Genomic DNA, 18397 nt, shown 5'->3' with positions numbered 1-18397 from the left:
AGTCCACAGACCCACTGAAATCTCTCCACATACTACTGGGGGGAGAGGGGGCGGTCCCTGGATTTTGTCATAGAGAAAAGAGTGTTGACTTAAAGTCAACAGGTTCCAAAGAAGGCTCTGAAACTTACAAAGAGCTGTGTCAGTTTCCTGGCCTCCCTGGACCTCTTCTGGACCTCAGCTTGCTGGTCTCCTGAACAAGGAGATGAGGTTCTAGGTCACTTCCTGCCTCACAGATCTGACCTTGTGATTTGGGCCCTTCTGGGTGCATCTGCTGTGGGTGGAGCATTCCTAGGCTGCTCTGGTCAAATTGTCTCTCTGGTTCTCAGCAGACAAGCCCATTCTAATTTTCTGGGCAGAAAACTGTAGGGGTGGGGCATGTTTACTCCCAGGAGGCAGGCCCTGATCGAGGGCAGAGGGCTAGAGCACAGAGGGGAGACTGGCACTCCCTGGAGCTCTCATTTCCTGGCCTATAAAGCCAGTCTGGGCAGCAGCACCAAGGGGACAAACACAGCTTGAGCTTTGTCCCTCATATGAACGCTGTTCCTGGTGGCTCCAGAGTTGCTACTGTTGCTGCAGGAAGAAGAAGAGGAAGAGGGAGGAGGAGCTTGGCTTGTCTGGCCTTGGTGCCAGAGCTGAGGAAAGATGCAGCTGTCTCTGGGAACCATTCTCCCTTCCCTTTGGGAAAAAGTCCCCCTGCAGACCCTCCTTCTCCTCTCTGCCATCCTCCTGATCCTGGCACAGTATCTGCAGAGGAGGAGGAGGCAGCATCTCAACTATCCCCCTGGCCCTCCTGCACTGCCCATATTGGGTAACTTCTTCCAAATCAACTTTAAAAACCCCCAAGCCACCATCCAAAAGGTAAGGAGTAAGATGGGAGGGTGAGAATCCACTGGGGTGGGGCATGGGACCTGGAGTCCTGGGAAATGCGTTGGATTAAGCAGCCACAAGTCTGGGTGTCCATCCCTGCTCTGGCGCTGCTTGGAAGCAGTGTCTTGTAATGAAAAGAGCATCTGGCTTGGAGCTTAGAGGGCCTGGGTTTGCTTCCTCTTCTGACCTGTGGGACCTGGAGAAAGTCACATCCTCCTCACTCCTGGGGTGTGTCATTGTTGACACTGCGTGTGGTCAGGTTTGGATGGCTGCAGAGCTCCCTTCTGACTCAGTTTATGTGAGCCAATGAGACAATAATGGTAAAGTGTTCCCTACAGTGATTGGCACGCATTAAGGTAGAAATGTGAGGTATTTATTATTATCACTGTCAACACTATTGGAACTATATCAATAAAGTGGTAGGTTAGTTCCTTGAGAGAATATTTTTGTATCCCCAGTGCTCAGGACAGTGCTGGGCACATGGTAAGCACTTAATAAATGTTCATTAATAGACTGACTGGCAGAAATCTCATAGGCAGCCTCTGAGGTCCCTTCAAACTCTAGAATCAGAAACTTACCTGGGGCCATTGAATTTCAGTTAAAAATGCTTTATTTTTGACCACAGCATTTAATATATTTGGTTTCCTTGATCGTCCTATGTACTTTATTTTCTGCATTTAAAAACTTCCTTCTGAGAAGAAATGCAGAGGATTCACCAGACTAACAAAGGGATGACGAAAGCCACAAGAAAACGCACAACAACACACTCACACACCCTTAGGGCTAAGAACCCACGGTCCTAACTCTGATTTTAAAACTTTGAACAAGCCACGTCAGATGTCTGATGTTCACTTACCTTACCAGTTAATTCTGGATGTTATTATTATACTTCCAGAACCCCAGTAGTGTTCCTTTAAATTGAGTTCACCAAACACTGACTATTTATTTCTTACCCTGCTGCCTCATGTTAGGCACAGTTTACTCAATCCCTATATAAGGACTATTTCAAATTTTTTGTATCCTGGACTCCTCTGACAGTATTTCTAGTGAAACCAATGAAAATGCACCTAGAATCATGGTTATAAATTCTTAAAAAAGGATTTTAACGGACACTGGTTATAATGAAATGCAGTTATCAAAATCTAAAGACAAGAAAACCAAATTGTCAAGACCCAGATTTCTTTCAGAACAAATATACTTGTGAAATTGATTGTTTTATCTTACTGTGAGACTTTACATTTATCCTTTTTGAATTTCACCTTATGGTATTCAGTCTGACCACTTTCCACTGAAATTTTTTTGGTTGACTCCATCACCCAGCTATCCTTGCAGACAGTGTTGACTGCAAGTCAGGTAAACATTTTATCTGTGACTTTCTTTGAGGCATTGATAAAATGCTAGCCTAGGGCCTAGGACCCAAGGATGGAGCCAGGAGAAATCCATTGGAGACCTCCTACCTGGGAGATACAAAGATTAAATGCCTTGCCAAGAGTTATGCATTGGGCATGGGATGAATCCAGGTCTTTAAGATGCTAAGGATGATGCTGGGTCTCTATGTACCATCCCATGCTGCCTCCAAGGTAAGATTGATATAGCTCTTGCATATTTGAAGAGAACTATGTGTGTATTATCCCATTTGATCCTTAACATGCCCCTTTGAGATAGCTACTACGTATATAGAAACTAAATATTAGAAAAAGATTCAGTGACTGGTTCCAGGTAGGTGTCAAAGGTAGGATCTGAACCCAGATCTTACTACATTAAAATCCATAAGCCCTTATTACATCCAACCTTGCAACTTACTTTTTTTTACCCTTTGAAATCTAAATATCCCTGGTTACTGAAAATAGTCATCATATACTATAAACTTGAGTTCTTTCACTTTCTGAGGTTCTTGAAGAAGATCATCATTCCTGGGACCTACCAAGCTGTAATGGCTTCAGACAGGAGTGTGGTGACAGACTCTAACGATGTCTGTGACCTGAGGACAAGCCTTTCTAAGTCCAGAGAGGCTCATGAACATGTTGGCAAGCAGCATTGGTTGATTTTTCCTCTAATCCCTCTCAAAGACCATCTGCTGAATTTTGAAAGATCTTTGGAGAGCCAAGATGGTGATGACAGAGTAAAAGCAGGGACTTGCTTGAGGTCTCCCCCAAACCCTTCAAAATAACTCTAAAATATAACTGTAAATAAATTGTAGAGCACCAGAAGCCACAAAATGACAGTGCGAAGCAAATTTCCAGCCACTCTGGAAGGTTGACAAGAAGGGATAATTGCACTAAGCTGGGAGTGGAACATAGTCCCACAGGGGTTGCACTCACATGGACATGACTGGAATAGACCTTAAGGGATTAAATCACTGGCAGCTGAGGCTGTTTCCAGACTTCTCAACCAACAAATGCTAAAGACAGCTTTGAAGGTCAGCAGGAATGATCTCTCACCTGGGTTAGAGGGGAATATGGTCCAGTCCCAGCCCCAGACCCAGTCCCAGAAGTGGCTGCTGCCTCTGGAGCTCTTGGGCTACAGAGAGTGGGGGAATCAAGTGGATGATATGGATCTCAGTCCTGGGTAGGTAGAAGTGCTGGTGAAGCAGAGCTTGTGGCAGTAGTGGAGAGGGAATCCTCACAGTTTCAAAGCAGAAGAGAGTACTTGTGGTTGCTCACAGACTACAGCACAGGCCATGAGAGGAGTAAACACCTCTCCTTTGATCATACCACTTTGGAAGAACTGATAATTTACAGATCCCTAGAATATTTCTGAAAACAGCTGCACAAGACCCCTGAAGCTTGAGGCAATATACCCTCCACTTAAGAAGGAGGTCAAAAGTCTAATAAATGGCAGGGAAAATCAGCAAATGGGAGGCAAAAATCAGACTCCAGAATCTTACTTTCTTGGTAAAAAGGTATTTAATTACATCATTGGTAACAAGGAAGACACACATACAACCAGAAGAAGACAATAAAGTCAAAGTTCCTGCATCCAAAGCCTCCAAGACAAATATGGAGTGGTCTCAGGCCATAGAAGAGCTCAAAAAGAGTTCTAAAAATCAAATAAGAGAAATAGAGGAAAAAATGGGAAGAGAAATGAGAGTGATGCAAGAAAATAGAAGACCCCAAAAAATGCTGAGGTAAATAACACCTTTAAAACTAGACTAACCCAAATGGCAAAAGGGGTCCAAAAAGCCAATGAGGAGAAGAATGTCTTAAAAAAACAGAATGGGACAAATGGAAAAGGAGGTCCAAGATCTCAATGAAGAAAATAATTTCTTTAAAATTAAAATGGAGCAAATGGAAGCTAATGACTTTATGAGAAATCAAGAAATTATAAAACAGAACCAAAGAATGAAAAATAGAAGACAATGTCCAATATTTTGTTGGAAAAATCACTGACCCTGAAAATAAATACATCCAGGAGACATAATTTTAAAATTATTAGACTACCTGAAAGTCATGATCAAAAAGAGCCTAGACAGCCTCTTCCAAGAAATTATCAAGAAAAAACAGGAATAAGTTACTCTCATTGGATTTGCCTTAAGGAGGGAATAACATACTTATTCAACTAGGTACGGGAATCTATCTTACCCTACAGGAAAGCAGGGGGAGAAAGGATAAAAGAGTGCGTATACTAAAATGGACAGCAGATACAGGGAAGGAATAATCAGAAGATAACACTTGTGGGAGGGACAGGTCAAAGGAGAGAACAGAATAAATGGAAGGTGGGACAGGATAGAGGGAAATATATTTGGTCTTTCATAACATGACTATTATGGAAGTGTTTTGCATGACTACACATGTATAATCCATATCGAATTGCTTTCCTTCTCAATGAGGGTGAGTGGGAAAGGGGGAAGGGAGAAAATGTGGAACTCAAAACTTTAAAAATGAATGTTAAAAATTGTTTGAACATGCAACTTGAAAATAAGATATATAGGCACTAGGGTATAGAAATTTATCTTGCCCTACAGGAAAACAGAAGGCAAGGAGATAAGAGAAAGGTGGGGTTGAGTAATAGAAGGGAGGGCAGATTGGAAAAAGGGGTAATCAGAATACATGCTGTTCTGGGATGGTGAGAGGAGAGAGATGGGGAGAAAATTTGAAATTCAAAATCTTGTGGAACTGAATGTTGAAAAATAAAAATAAATAAATGTTAAAATAGAAAAACAAAAAAAGAGAAAGGGCATGGCTTTGATGGATGTGGGAGGGAGGGAGAAAGACCCAGTCAAACAATTAACAAGCATTTCATAAGTACCTGCTTTGTACTAGGTACTATGCTAGGTGCTGGAGATTAAGAAAACAAAATAAAGCTGGCCCTGGTCTTGCCCTCTTGGAGTTTACCTTCTAACCACTCCAATGAATTTGCAATGGTTCACGTGTTGACCTCTAAGTCTTTCACCCAAATTAAATTTTGAGTTCTTTTTATCATATATTCCTAGCCCAGCATGCTGCCTTGAATGTAGCAGCCACTTCAGAGCCTGGAATATACTCTCTCTTCTCCTAAAGCTTTTGGAATTCCCAGTTTCCATCAGAGCTTAGCTACAGGGGTCTGTCTCTTGTAGGAAGCTGTCCTGATTCCTTCCAGGTGCTGGTTTCACTTCAGATCACTTCAAATTTCCTTTTGGATGTATTTATGTATACATGCAGTGATCATTTCCTTCTAATGGCAATTACTCAAGAGAAGGAACCATTTGGTGTTTGTGACTGTCTGCTCAGCTCCTAGAACAGGGCTTAGGATATAGTTGGATGATTCATTGTTTGTTGGGGTGAGCTGAAGTGAATTCAGTGGAACTGGGTCAGACTGAATTGAGTGGCCTTCATTAGAGCTGATGTTTCACCTTGCTATGTTATTGTTATGCTAATGTTATCTGATAACAGCATAAACAAAAGAAGTAGCCTGAAAGCAATGGAAATTTGCAACTCAAAGTAATGCTTTTTCAGTTTACCAGGGAATATGGAAATGTTTTCTGCACCTATGGTGGTAATAAGATCTTTATGCACGTAACTGGATTGCCAAAGATCAAGGAGGTCCTAGTCAACCAAGACCAGGTGTTTATTGATCGTCCCAAACTTCCTGTCCACTTCCATGTCTTTAAAACTCATGGTGAGTTCTTTGAATTACTATAATTATTTTTCAAGTCCAAGAGTCTCATTACTGAAGGATTCCAACCTATTACAGAGGTCTTGTGGCTAGAGGAAATATGATAAAAAAAAAAAAAAGGCCTTAGAAGTTTCTTTCTTGTCTGAGAATGGGAAGAGAGGAATAGGATTGAGGAAGAGTACAATTAGGTTGGTGAATGTGGTTCAAACTCATCCTGTAGGAAGATAAGTTGAATGAGGTTGGAGTGTTTAACTTGATGACAAGAAGAAAAGTTGGATGGTAAAGAGAGGCAAGATGATTGTCTTTGAGTGTTTGAAGGCCTCTTAATAGCAAAAGTCTTGGCCCTCCCAACCATCAGCAAAGGGTGAGAGTTGCAGAGGGGTATAGTTGAGCTTGATGATAGGAAAAACTTCCTAACCACCAGACCTGTCCAAAAATGAAATGGTCTTTCTTAAGAGATGGTAGGTAGATTCCCCCTCCTTGGAGGTCTTCAAGCAAAGCTCTTGAGTATGTTTTGTTGGTATTATTTGCTAGGTACTATTTACACTATATTGCTTCTGAGATCCCTTCCAACTTCAAAGCTCTATGGGTTTATAATTCTGCCATTTGGTCCTTTGACCCACATGATGGTACAGTTGTATAATAGCAAGGACCCTGGCATACATAAGAGGGCCTGATGTACAGGTTCTTAGATCTGCTGTTCTAAAAGGAAACCAAATTTTGAGAGGTCAGCAATTCACTTTAATAAAGTACATATATCATTCACTTAGTTCAGGGGGAAAAGTCAGCACCCTGAATTTCAGAGAAAATAGAAGCAGAAATTACAAACAGAAAGACCAACAGAGAGACCTCCAACCATCTGACCATAGACAATACATATATTGTTACCAGAGAAAGAATCACCAACATCCAGGTTTTCAAAGTCCGAGGCTCTTTGGTGGCTAGCCAGAGTCTCATCTGGAACATGAATCTTCTTCCAAAAAATAAGCCCCAAAGTGTGTGTGTGTGTGTGTGTGTGTGTGTGTGTGTGTGTGCACACACACACATATATATTCATATTCACCATTCACACACTTTTCAGAGCTGGATGTCCTGACCCTCTTGACCCAGTACCTCATTAGAAATTAAAAAGTAACTGAGGCCTATTAATGGGCAGGGAAGATCTTTAATTCTTCCCCCCACCCACCATTAACCTTACATTATCATTACAAGGTACCTGTGGAGCCTCCTGCATCTGGAGGAATACAATAAAACCAAAGCCCCAGGTCAAAGTCTTTTTTGTTTGTTTGTTTTGTGTATTTTTTTATTTAAAATTCATTTTATTTTAATTTATGGAATGAAATAAGCATTTCTATAACACAGTACAATAAAAACATAATTGCATATGAAACTATAAATCTTCTATGTACAACTTAAAATCCTTTTTAAATATACAAAACATTACAGTGTAATTTTTTTCTTTCTTCCCTCCTCAGCCCTGCTTAGCAACATATATATATATGTATATATATATATATATATATATATATATGAAAAATTATTTTACACACACTTCTATTTGTCATTTTTCCTCTGCATGCAGATAATGTCTTTCTCCATATGCCCTCTATGGTTAATTTTAATATTTATAATAGACAAAAATATTTATTCTCTCAGAGTCATTCATTGTTCATATCCTTTGACTATTTATTAGTTGGGGAATGACTCATATTCTTTTAGATTTGACAAAGTTCTTCATATATTTTAAAAATGAGACTTTTAGAGATAAAATATCTATACAATTTTTCCCAATATTCTGCCTTCCTTTTGATCTTGGCTACATTTGTAGTACTTGCACTAAACATTTTTAAATTTAGTGTAATCAAAATTATTCACTTTAATTTAACTTTACTATTTATCTCTTGTTTATTCATAAATTGTTCATCTCTCCATAAGTCTGATAAGTAACATCTCGCATGTACTTCTAATTTTCTTGTAAAATCTCTCTGTACGTCTAGGTCATCTATCTATTTTCAGCTTATATCAGTATATTGTGTGAGATATTGGTCCATGCACATTTTCTGCCATACTGTTTTCCTGTTTTCCCAACAATTTTTACCAAATAATTAATTCTCACCCCAAAATTTTAATTCTTTTCTCTTATCAAATACAAGGTTATTATTTTATCTGCTGCTATAAAATGTATGTCTACCCAGTTCCACTGATCTGCCTTTCTATTGCTTAGCCAGAAACATATAGTTTTTAATAATTACTGCCTTATAATACAGTTTAAGATCTGGTATTTCTAAACCTTCCTCCTTTAAATATTTTTTCATTATTTCATTTGATATTCTTGACTTTTTGTTTTTTCCAAATGAATTTTGTTATGATTTATTTTAATTCAATAATTTTTTTTGGTAATTTAATTGGGATAGCATTGGATAAATAAATGAGTAAAATTTTCATTTTTTTATTATATTGGCCTACTCAACCAATGAACAATTAATCTCTCTAATTAATGATTTTATTTGTACAAATTTTTTTTTAAATTTTGTTTACATAGTTCAGGGGATTCTTTTGGCAGGTAGACCTCTAGGTATTTTATACTGTCTGTTGTAGTTTGTCCTTCATTTTTGAAAAGGACCATCATACAAGTAAATTGAATTTAAATGATGGAGTGCTGTCCAAAGTCACCAGCATCACTTTCTCCTCTAGAGTCATTTGGGTCCAGTAGCCAGATATAGATCAGCATGACTGGAGATGGCCCTGGATGCAATGAGAGATCTTCACCTTTTTAAGCTAAGATCTTTAACAGTTCTCAGCTTAACTGAGGCAAAGCCTGTGATTAAGGCTACTTAAGAAATGAGGCAGAGAATATCTTTTACCTAGTCAAATTAAAAGAAGAAAAGATTAGTCTGGGCTGGAAAGATCCTCAGGGTTTCTAGTCAAAACAGAAACAATTGCTATTTACTTTCAATTTGAACCAATCAGGGCACAATGACCAAGTGGGACTTGGCCTGGACTAGATGTTTTTTACTATCTTTTTTTGAAGAATTTTGTGATTTATAAGAAGGCTGATAATTAATCTAGATTTACTTTAAATCTTGCTGCCTCACTAAAATTATTGCTTCACCTAACTTTTTAGTTGACTAACTGGGATTTTCCATGTACATCATCATATCAACTGTAAAAAGAGATGGTTTTGCTACCTGATTCCCTATTCTGACTTATTCAACATTCTTTTGTTCTCTTATTGCTATTACTAGGATCTCCAATAAAATACTGAATAATATTGTTGACAGTGGGTGTCCTTTTACACTTAATGTTATTGGGAAGACCTCTAATTTATCCCCATTACATATAATGCTTGCTGATGGTTTTACACAAATACTTTGAATCAACCTAATGAAAAATCCATTCATACCAATACATTCAAGTATTTTTTAATAGAAATGACTGCTGTAGTTTATGAAGAACATTTTCTGGATCTATTGATAAAATCATGGGATTTTTATTATTATTGATATAATCCTGTATGTTTATAGTTTTCCTTAAATTAAACCATCCCTGAATTCCTGGTAAAAATCTCACTTGATCATAATGTATATTCTTTGTAATATATTGTAACATATCAACATATATTAATGTAATCTCTATTTAGAATTTTATTTAGAATTTTGACACCCATATTCATTAATGAAATTGGTTTATGGTTTTCTTTTTCTGTTTTTGCTCTTCTTGGTTTAGCTATCAATAGCATATTTGTTTCATAAAAGGAGATTGGTAGAATCCCTTCTTTATCTATCATTCCAAATAGGTCATTGAATGTTGGAATTATTATTCTTGAAATGCTTGATAGAATTCACTTGTAAATTCATCTGATTTTGGTACTTTGCTTTTAGGGAGCACATTTAGGGCTCCTTCAATTTCTTTTTCCAAAATAGGTCTGTTTAGATATTCTGCTTCCTCTTCTGATAATCTAGGCAATTTATATTTTGTACATATTCTTCCATTTCACTTAAATCATTAAATTTAATAACATATAATTAAACAAAATATCTCCCTATAATTGCTTTAATTTCATCTTCATTAGCATTGTATTCATCCTTTTTATTTTTAATGCTAGTGATTTCGTTTTCTCTCTCTTTTTTAATCATATTAACCAATTTTATTTGTCTGTTTTATGAAACCCACTCCTACTTTTATTCATTAATTCAATAGTTTTTACTCTCCATTTTATTATTCTCACCTTTATTTTTTTATGATTTGCATTTTGGTGCTTAATTGGAGTTTTCAAATTTCTTCTTTTTTCTAGTTTTTTAAATTGCATACCAGATTTATCAGTCTGTTCTCTCTCTATTTTACTGATGCATGCATTTAGACATATGTTGTCTCATTATTGTCATTCTTTTCAATGAAATTATTACTTGTGTCTATGATTTTTTCTTTGACACAGTCATTCTTTAAGATTAGGTTGTTTAATCACCATTTAGTTTTGTATCTGTATTTCCTTGACCCCTTATTAAATATACTTTTTTATTGGATTGTGATCTGAAAATTATACTTTTTTTATATTTCTGCTTTTAATTATAAAATTTATGTACTAACATATGGCCAATACTTATGAAGGTACCATGCTGAGAAAAAGATGGAAACTTTTCTATTACCATTCAGTTCTTTGCAGATACCTATCATATTGAGTTTAGTAAAATTCTATTTACTTCCTTAACTCCATTCTTATTTATTTTTTGGTTCAATTTATCTAGTTCTGAGAGGGGGAGAATAAAGATTTCTGCTATTATGGTACTACTATATATCTCCACCTGTAATTTAATTTTTCTTTTAAAAAATTAGCTGCTTTATTATTTGGTGCATATAGATTCAGTATTGATACTACTTCCTTTTCTATGGTACCTTTTATCAAAATGTAGTTACCCTGTTTATCTTCTTTAATTAAATCTATTTTAGCTATAACTCTATCTGACATCATAATTGCTACTCCTGCCTTTTTTTGCATTAGTTGAAGCATGATAAATTCTATTCTAATCCTTCATTTCAACTGTGGCATATCTCTCATAGGATTCTGATTTTTAATCCATTGTGATATCTGTTTCCATTTAATAGGTGAGTTCATCCCATTAACATTCAAAGTTATAATTACTGCATGCAAATTTTCCTCCATTTTATTTTTACTATTTTCTTTTTCAGCCATTTTTTACCATATCGTTGTTATCTTATCTTCTCCCCTTACCCTCTTATTACATATCTTAGTCATCCTCTAAAATTCCCCCTTTGTCTATTCACCTGACTCTCCTAATCATAATCTATATACACTTCTAAAAGTCTCTCCCTCACCTGATTCACCAGTTTTCTCCTCTCTCTAGAAATATATAGGACTTCTAAAGCTCTTCCTATGTATACATTGTTTCCTCTTCAACCAAGATGAGAGAAAGTTTCCAATATTATTAGCCCTCCCTCCTACCTGTTTCTTCTGTATTAGTTGTCCCTTTCCTGCCCCCATTTTTGAGATATTTAAAATATCTTCCTTAAATGATTTTCATACCCAGTTCATTTTTCTAGAATCACCTCATCCCACAATTCAACCACAGGTTTTCTTTCAAATGACCTCATTAATGATAACAGTTCTGAGAATGATATTACTAATAATAAAAACAAAAATATATTAATAACATTTTCATGTGTCATGAGTAAACAATTGGACCTTAATCAGGGCCTTATAATTAGTCTTTAATGATTTTGTTATATTTCTTCTGGACCTTTCATATCTACTTTTCCATTGAATTCTGGTCCTTTGTCATAAATACGAGAAAGTCATTCAGTTCATTGAATATCCTTTTTTTTTTTTATTGAGTATTATGCTCACCTTTGCTGGATAAGTTATTCTTTGATGAAACCTCAGCTACTTTGCTCTTCAAAATATAATGTTCCAAGTCCTATATCTTTTTAGTGTAGAAAATGCTAAGTCTTGTAAAATCCTGGTTGCTTTTTTGCAGTACTTAAATTGTTTGAAATATTTTGAATTATAAATATATTTGTAATATTTCCTTTTTAACCTGGAAACTGTAAGACTTGGCTAAGGCATTAATATAGATATTCTTCTTGGGATCTATCTTCATGATCAGTAGGCTATTTTTATTCCTATTTTATCTTCTTGTTCTAGAACTTCTGGGACATGTTCTTAATAATTTCTTGTAATATTGTATCCAGATTCGTTTTTTATCATAACTTTCACATAGATGGACAATTCTTATATTGCCTCCCTTCAATCTATTCTCCAGGTCCAATGATATTGTTGTTGCTTTCTAATGAGATGTTTCAGATTATCTTCTATTTTTTTCTAGTTTTATAATTTCGTGGTGTCATTTGATTTGAATCGTCATCTGATTACACTTGCCCAGTTCTAGTTTTCAATCTCTTTTTTCCCCAATTGGTTAACTTTCTTTTGAAAATGTTCTTGGATTTCTTTTTTGTTTTATAAGTCAAAATCTTGGAGGGGACAGGTGGTGGGAAGTGGATGGGAACAAAGATGAAGAGATTAGCATGGATTAGAGATACCTATTCTATTACTGAGAGGAGAGGAGGAGATTTGATTCTGTTATTTAAGGAATGAAGGCATGGAACTGAAACCCATGAGAGAACATCTTCTTCTAGAGGGAAACGTAGACATGTACCAGAAGTTCAGCTTGGTCGTGGAGGAGTGAAGACAAAGGCTTGAAAAAGACTTTGATAGGGAGTCATTAAGGGCAGAGTAGAAGGATTGGCTAAGCATAGTAAGACAGCAATTGCATTTAGATACTATCTGACTAGAGACATTCAGTTTGGACATTTTGAAGATCTGTGGTTCTTTATCACATCACTGATGGCCCTTTAACCAATCTCTCCATCTTTTCTATGACATATCATGTTCCTTTCCCCAACATATTACCAAACTAGCCTAGGTACTGTTTCCTAAATGCCACACCCCCACCCTGAGCCTAGTCATAGAATCACAGACCCCATATTTATTTTGCAGATGAGGCTACCAAACCTGAGAACTCTTATATATCACTCATGATTTAAATCCAGTTCTTCTTACTGCCAAAGCCAAAGTTCTAGCTTATGAACTATGCCTTTACTCCTTGCCTTTTATTTGGAATATTCTCCTTCCCCTCATCTTAGCCTCGTGAAATTTTTCAAGAGTCATTTCACAAACTGAACTTCTCCATAAAGCTTTCTTTTGTCAATAATAAATTCTCCTATGTCTGATATCAAGGAATTTTGTACTACTCTTGAACTTATGTATCAGTTCATAATAATGATCCATATTGCTGCTTAGCACAGTGTCTAAGAATAACAATAAAGGTTTGTTGACTGCCAGTGATACATTTATGGAGGATTTTCTGGCTTACCTTCCCAACAAGATGGAAATTTTTTTCTATTAGACCTCCAGCAGTCTGACACTGCCTGTATCTCTCTCATCACTTAATGCAAGGTTTTGCATATCTTCATTCCCTAAAAATACCTGTTGAATGAATAAGCGAAAGGGCTCAGGGTGCATACTTTGATATTTGAGAGAACTGTGGAATCTCAGAGGCACAAGGGACCTTAGTAACTGCTCATGGCTGGCTGAACCTGAATTGGAATGCCCTTTCAACATTTTCAACAAATGGTCTTCCAGACTCTGCTTGAAGACCTTCAATGATGGGGAACCTACCCCCATTCAAAGAAACCCATGACACTCTAGGGTGATTCTAACTGGACAGAAGTTTGTCCTTCTCGCCAACTTCAGTTCTTCTCCTCACATCTTTCATTGATTGCTCCTGGTTTTGATCTTGAAGGTCAAGCAGAAAAAAGCTAACTGCTCTTCCACATGACATCATCAATACAATTCGGCTGACTTTCTACTAGCTCCTTTTCTATCTTTTTATCTTAACAATAACTTATGACTTACTGCAGTTTATTGGGGTGAACCAGTACATCAGACTACACAATGTGAAATCTCCCACCAATATGAATTCCCATGATTCTCTTGGACCAGATACATCTCTCTGCTTCTTTCATTTTTTGTTTTCTCAAGGGTACCATTATTCTTTTAGCATCTTTTTACTCTTGTAACTGTCTCTCTTTATTATTTGATCTTTTCTAATATGGTGGTGAAACAGGACTCTCATGATATGGGGAAATCAATCACTCACAAATTAGGGCAACAAGGAGACATTCTGTCTTTGAAGCAAGAAGGTGAAGACATGTCAGTTTGGGGCCCTCAGGCCAGGGCTACCTAAAGAAGTGTGGTGATTACTGCATTCCAAAAGTTCTTCCCTGTCTAAAAGTAGGGCCCTCATGGGATATGCATAAGAAGCTAGTCTTAGAGTAGAAAGCATATTCTTATGAGACAGCAAGAAATAATGGAAAAGCCACAGACTGTGGAGTCTCATGGTCTCACTTTGAATCTCAGCTCTACCATGTTTTACCTGTGTGACCTTGAGTTAGTCCCTTATCCTCTCTAGGCTTCATTTCCCAAGTTATTTATAGCAAAAGTAATTTTGGGAAAGGAGTATCCCAAGGTCTCTTTTCTACCTCCACCCACCCCCATTCTTGGGTAGAGAGAAATGGGGTTGACTGTTTAAGACTGGACTGTCAGCAAGGTTCAGGGCCCTTATCAGTTCCAGAGAACCTTGAGCAAAGGGGAGAGGGGATATTAGCCTGACCATGCATATCCAACACCCCTGGGCCATGGGTGTCACTGCTCTGCCTGGACCATTACACTGATGTAGCCTCAGGGACCACATGAGATGACTTAGGCCACTCAAAGAATATCTGACCACCTAGACTAGGACTTGGGCTCCTCCTCCATCCATAGTTGTCTTCTCCAAAGTGAAACCTTGTCCAGTAGACAGTCATCTCTGACTGAGGAAATCAGAAGCTCATACTCATGTATCCCCAATGTACATAACCTACTTATAGACTCTCAGGACCTCTGAGCCTTGATGTCTCCCTTTGCTTTGTCTTTAGGACTTCCAGGTATATGACCTTCAGCTGAACTTTAAGTGTTATTTCCCCAATTTGTATGTGAGTTTCTTGGGAGCTGAAACTGTCTAGCACTCACTATTTGTAAACCCAGTACAAGGTTTGACATGGAGTAGTTGTTTTTTTAAGTGCTTATTCAATTGAATTTCATTGGTGGTAGAGGGAATAAGCATAACAGTGAAATTGCAGACCTTTTGAAATAGACATATAAGTTGTTATCATTATTATTTAGGCTTGGTAATGTCTAATGGCCAAGAATGGAAGCAGCAAAGAAGATTTGCCTTAATGACACTAAGAAACTTTGGTTTGGGAAAGAAGACTGTGGAAGACCGGATTCGGGAGGAGGCCAGGTACCTCATTGAGGCTATCATGGAAGAAAAAGGTGAGCACTGGGCAGACAGAGATAATTTTCACGTGCTTCTGATTGTCCTTTAGGCCAAATGATCATTAGAAAGTATCTGTAATTTTGGGTGGGAGGAGCAGAGAAAAGCTGGAGACTTGCAAAATACCCAACTCCCCATCCCCTTGGAAGGTTTTAAAGACCCAACATTGTCCTTGGTATAAATGAGGTAATAAGGAAAATAAGGAAGCACTTGAAGATTCATTCTCTAGAATATCATTGTCATTATTTTCTGCCATCAACAAATATATTCTAAATCCCTCCATTCTTCAAATGCCACACATGGAGTTCTGCCTTGGCTGGTCACTCCAAGAGCAGCCTACACAAACGTGTATACACACTGCTGCCTCTGTTCTCTCCTGCTGCCCTTCTCTAACTCTTTCTTCTTCCTAAACATCTTCCTGCTTTTCTTACTGAATCACCTATTTCCTTTTCTAGTTGTCTTCTCTCTCATTCTTCACTTTCTTCTTTTCTCTTTTGCCTTGTTCTCCTCTTTCTATTCCTTAGAGTATACTCCTATGCACGCACACACACACACACACACACACACATCGCTATCTTCGTTTTTTTGATATTTTGATTATTTTTTCAATTAATTATTTTTTCATTCCTTCTTTTTCTTCCTCTCACTGAAAAAATACAACACTCAAGTAACATATATATATATATATATATATATATATATAACATATATATGTCGTTGTGTAACCTAAGTCCATCACCTGCGTGTCAGGAGGTGGGGGGCAGGTGTCATCATTGGTCCTCTGGAATTGTGGTGGGCATTGCATCGATTCAAACTTCTTAATTCTGTTCAAATTATCTTTCTTTTTACAATGGTGTTATTGTAGACATTCATTCTTTCACTCTTCTTCCTCTTTCTATGATTCTACTTCTTCCTTTTCTTCCTCTTCACATTCTCCCCCACTTCTCTTTTGCCTTTTCTGTTGCTTCCCCTCATTATCATATAATTAGAGTAAGATTGAACCTTGGAGCCCATCAATCCAACCATCCCTCCCATTCTGCCCATGAGAAAACTGAGGAGTGGAGCAGTTAAGTGATGTGCCCAAGGTCACTCAGTGAGTCAGAAAATATATACTAAGTAGCTTAGAGGGAGGTAACATTCTTCAAAAAGGAAGGACAAATACAGATTGTGAGTGGACCGAGCTGCCTGAGTGGGCACCCAGTATGAGTAACCCAGCTCATCTTCTCCTTTCTGTCTCCCTCTCCTCTTCCTTTGGGGCTTTTGGCTTTATTGACTAGATGTCCTTTCCTTCATCCTTCCTTCCATCCATCCTTCCTTCCTTCTTTCCTTCCTTCCTTCCTTCCTTCCTTCCTTCCTTCCTTCCTTCCTTCCTTCCTTCCTATCTTCCTTCTCTTTCCCAAAATTTTAGACCCAGTGCATTCTGAAGCCCATGGGCTGGACAACAATAGGTCCCTACCCAAGCCCCACTTAATAGCTGGCTGAGAGCAATTATCATTAGTTAGTTTCTGTTGATTTAGTTATGTTTTCTTTTGCTCATTAAAAGGGCCATTCCCTGACTACTTCTTAAAGAGGCCTATTGACTCAATGGGCATTACCTCCCTCTAAAGGAATACCTGAAAAGGCCAGCCTAAAAAGGCCAAGGTTTCCCATTGCATCCTGGGCTATCTCCAGGCATTGTGATGAATATATGGTCACTTGACCCAGATGGCTCAGGAGGAGAAAGTGAGGTTGGTGACCTTGCACAGTACTCCTTCTTTCAAAGTCAAGTGTAAGTTATGTCATCATTTCTCTGATGTCATAGTCTTCTTTGAAAATGAAGGACAAAGACAGATTAAGTAGCTACTACATTCCAGGCACAGTGCTAAATCCTGGGGATATAAAGAAAGGAAAAAGAGAGACCTAGTTCTCAAGGAGCTCCTAGTCTAAGGGGTGAGACAACATGCAAATAACAATGTACAAACATAATTTAAACAGGAGAAAATGAAAATAATCAACAGTGGTAAGTCACTAGAACTAAGGTCATCCAGTTAGTAAATATCTGAGGTAATCTGGATTTTCCTGGCTCCAGATTCAGTACTTTAACAGTAGCTTGTACTGACTCCCTTCCTTATTCACCTTCTCATATCTTTCTTTTCATCACAGTATCTCCAGTCATCATTTTGGCTCTACTGCTCACATGTGTAAGTACCCCACAGGTGTATGTAATCATGGACATTGGCATATACACACAAACATCTATGGACACATGCACATGTGTATCCATGCTAATTACACAGATGGGCACACCTTTGTGAATCTATGCACATGATATATCACATATAGAATCATAGATAGAGGCTAGAATGGCCCTCAAAGTTCATCTAGTCCAACCCTCTAGTTTCACTGATGAATATATAGAAGCAAAGCCAGATAAATAACTTGCCCAAAGCCACAGACAACCTATGTTGAAACAAAATATGCCAATTAAATCCCAAGTCTAGAGTAAACATTGAAAAATAAGCATGTTCTTTTCTTTTTTCTCACCTCTATCTAAACAGTAACTGGTCATAGACCATAATAAAGCAGATTTGTGCTGACAGGTATGGGGAGGGTGGGGAGATGAGGAAGAAATGGCTGTGGAGAAAAAGGGAGAAAGTTCTGCTGGGTTCCTTTAAAGAACTTGAGTGAAATGAAGACTAGCCTGTTTCCTTTCTCTTCTGATCAACAGGACAGCCCTTTGACCCACATTTTCAGATCAACAATGCTGTTTCTAACATCATCTGCTCCATAACTTTTGGACATCGCTTTGACTACCATGATTCTGAGTTTCGAGAGCTGTTGAAGAGTTTGGACAATGTCACAGTGCTTGAAGCCGGATGGGAGTGTCAGGTAACAGACCATCCCTTCCTGGACAGGGCAGGCTTGGTCTCAACTTGGCCCTGTACTTCCTCCATGGGAAAAGAAGCATGAAAAGAAGCATGGTTATGAGAGCTTGGCAGGAGCTCAGGCAGCTCGTGTGGGAGTTCCTTTAAATACTAGAAAGGATTGAATAGAGGAGAGGAAAGAAA

General features: G+C 37.8%; 1 protein-coding gene across 2 annotated transcripts in view; it reads left to right on the top strand.

The window, feature by feature from the left end:
* Window positions 1-325: 325 nt before the first annotated feature.
* The window catches only part of LOC140530235 (cytochrome P450 2J2-like), a 37319-nt gene continuing 19247 nt past the window's right edge, over window positions 326-18397 (top strand). Inside the window, exons 1-4 of one of the 2 annotated variants that reach the window (XM_072649663.1) lie at window positions 326-858; window positions 5802-5964; window positions 15200-15349; window positions 18058-18218. In XM_072649663.1, coding sequence (XP_072505764.1) covers window positions 643-858; window positions 5802-5964; window positions 15200-15349; window positions 18058-18218 — 690 coding nt within the window. In that variant the 5' untranslated portion in view covers window positions 326-642. The remainder of the gene's footprint in view (window positions 859-5801; window positions 5965-15199; window positions 15350-18057; window positions 18219-18397) is intronic. The other variant, XM_072649664.1, reaches the window with a different exon arrangement.

This window comes from Notamacropus eugenii, chromosome 2 (genome assembly GCF_028372415.1).
Source record: "Notamacropus eugenii isolate mMacEug1 chromosome 2, mMacEug1.pri_v2, whole genome shotgun sequence".
Taxonomy (NCBI): Eukaryota; Metazoa; Chordata; class Mammalia; order Diprotodontia; family Macropodidae; genus Notamacropus; species Notamacropus eugenii.
This window is presented reverse-complemented; position numbering and strand designations above follow the sequence as displayed.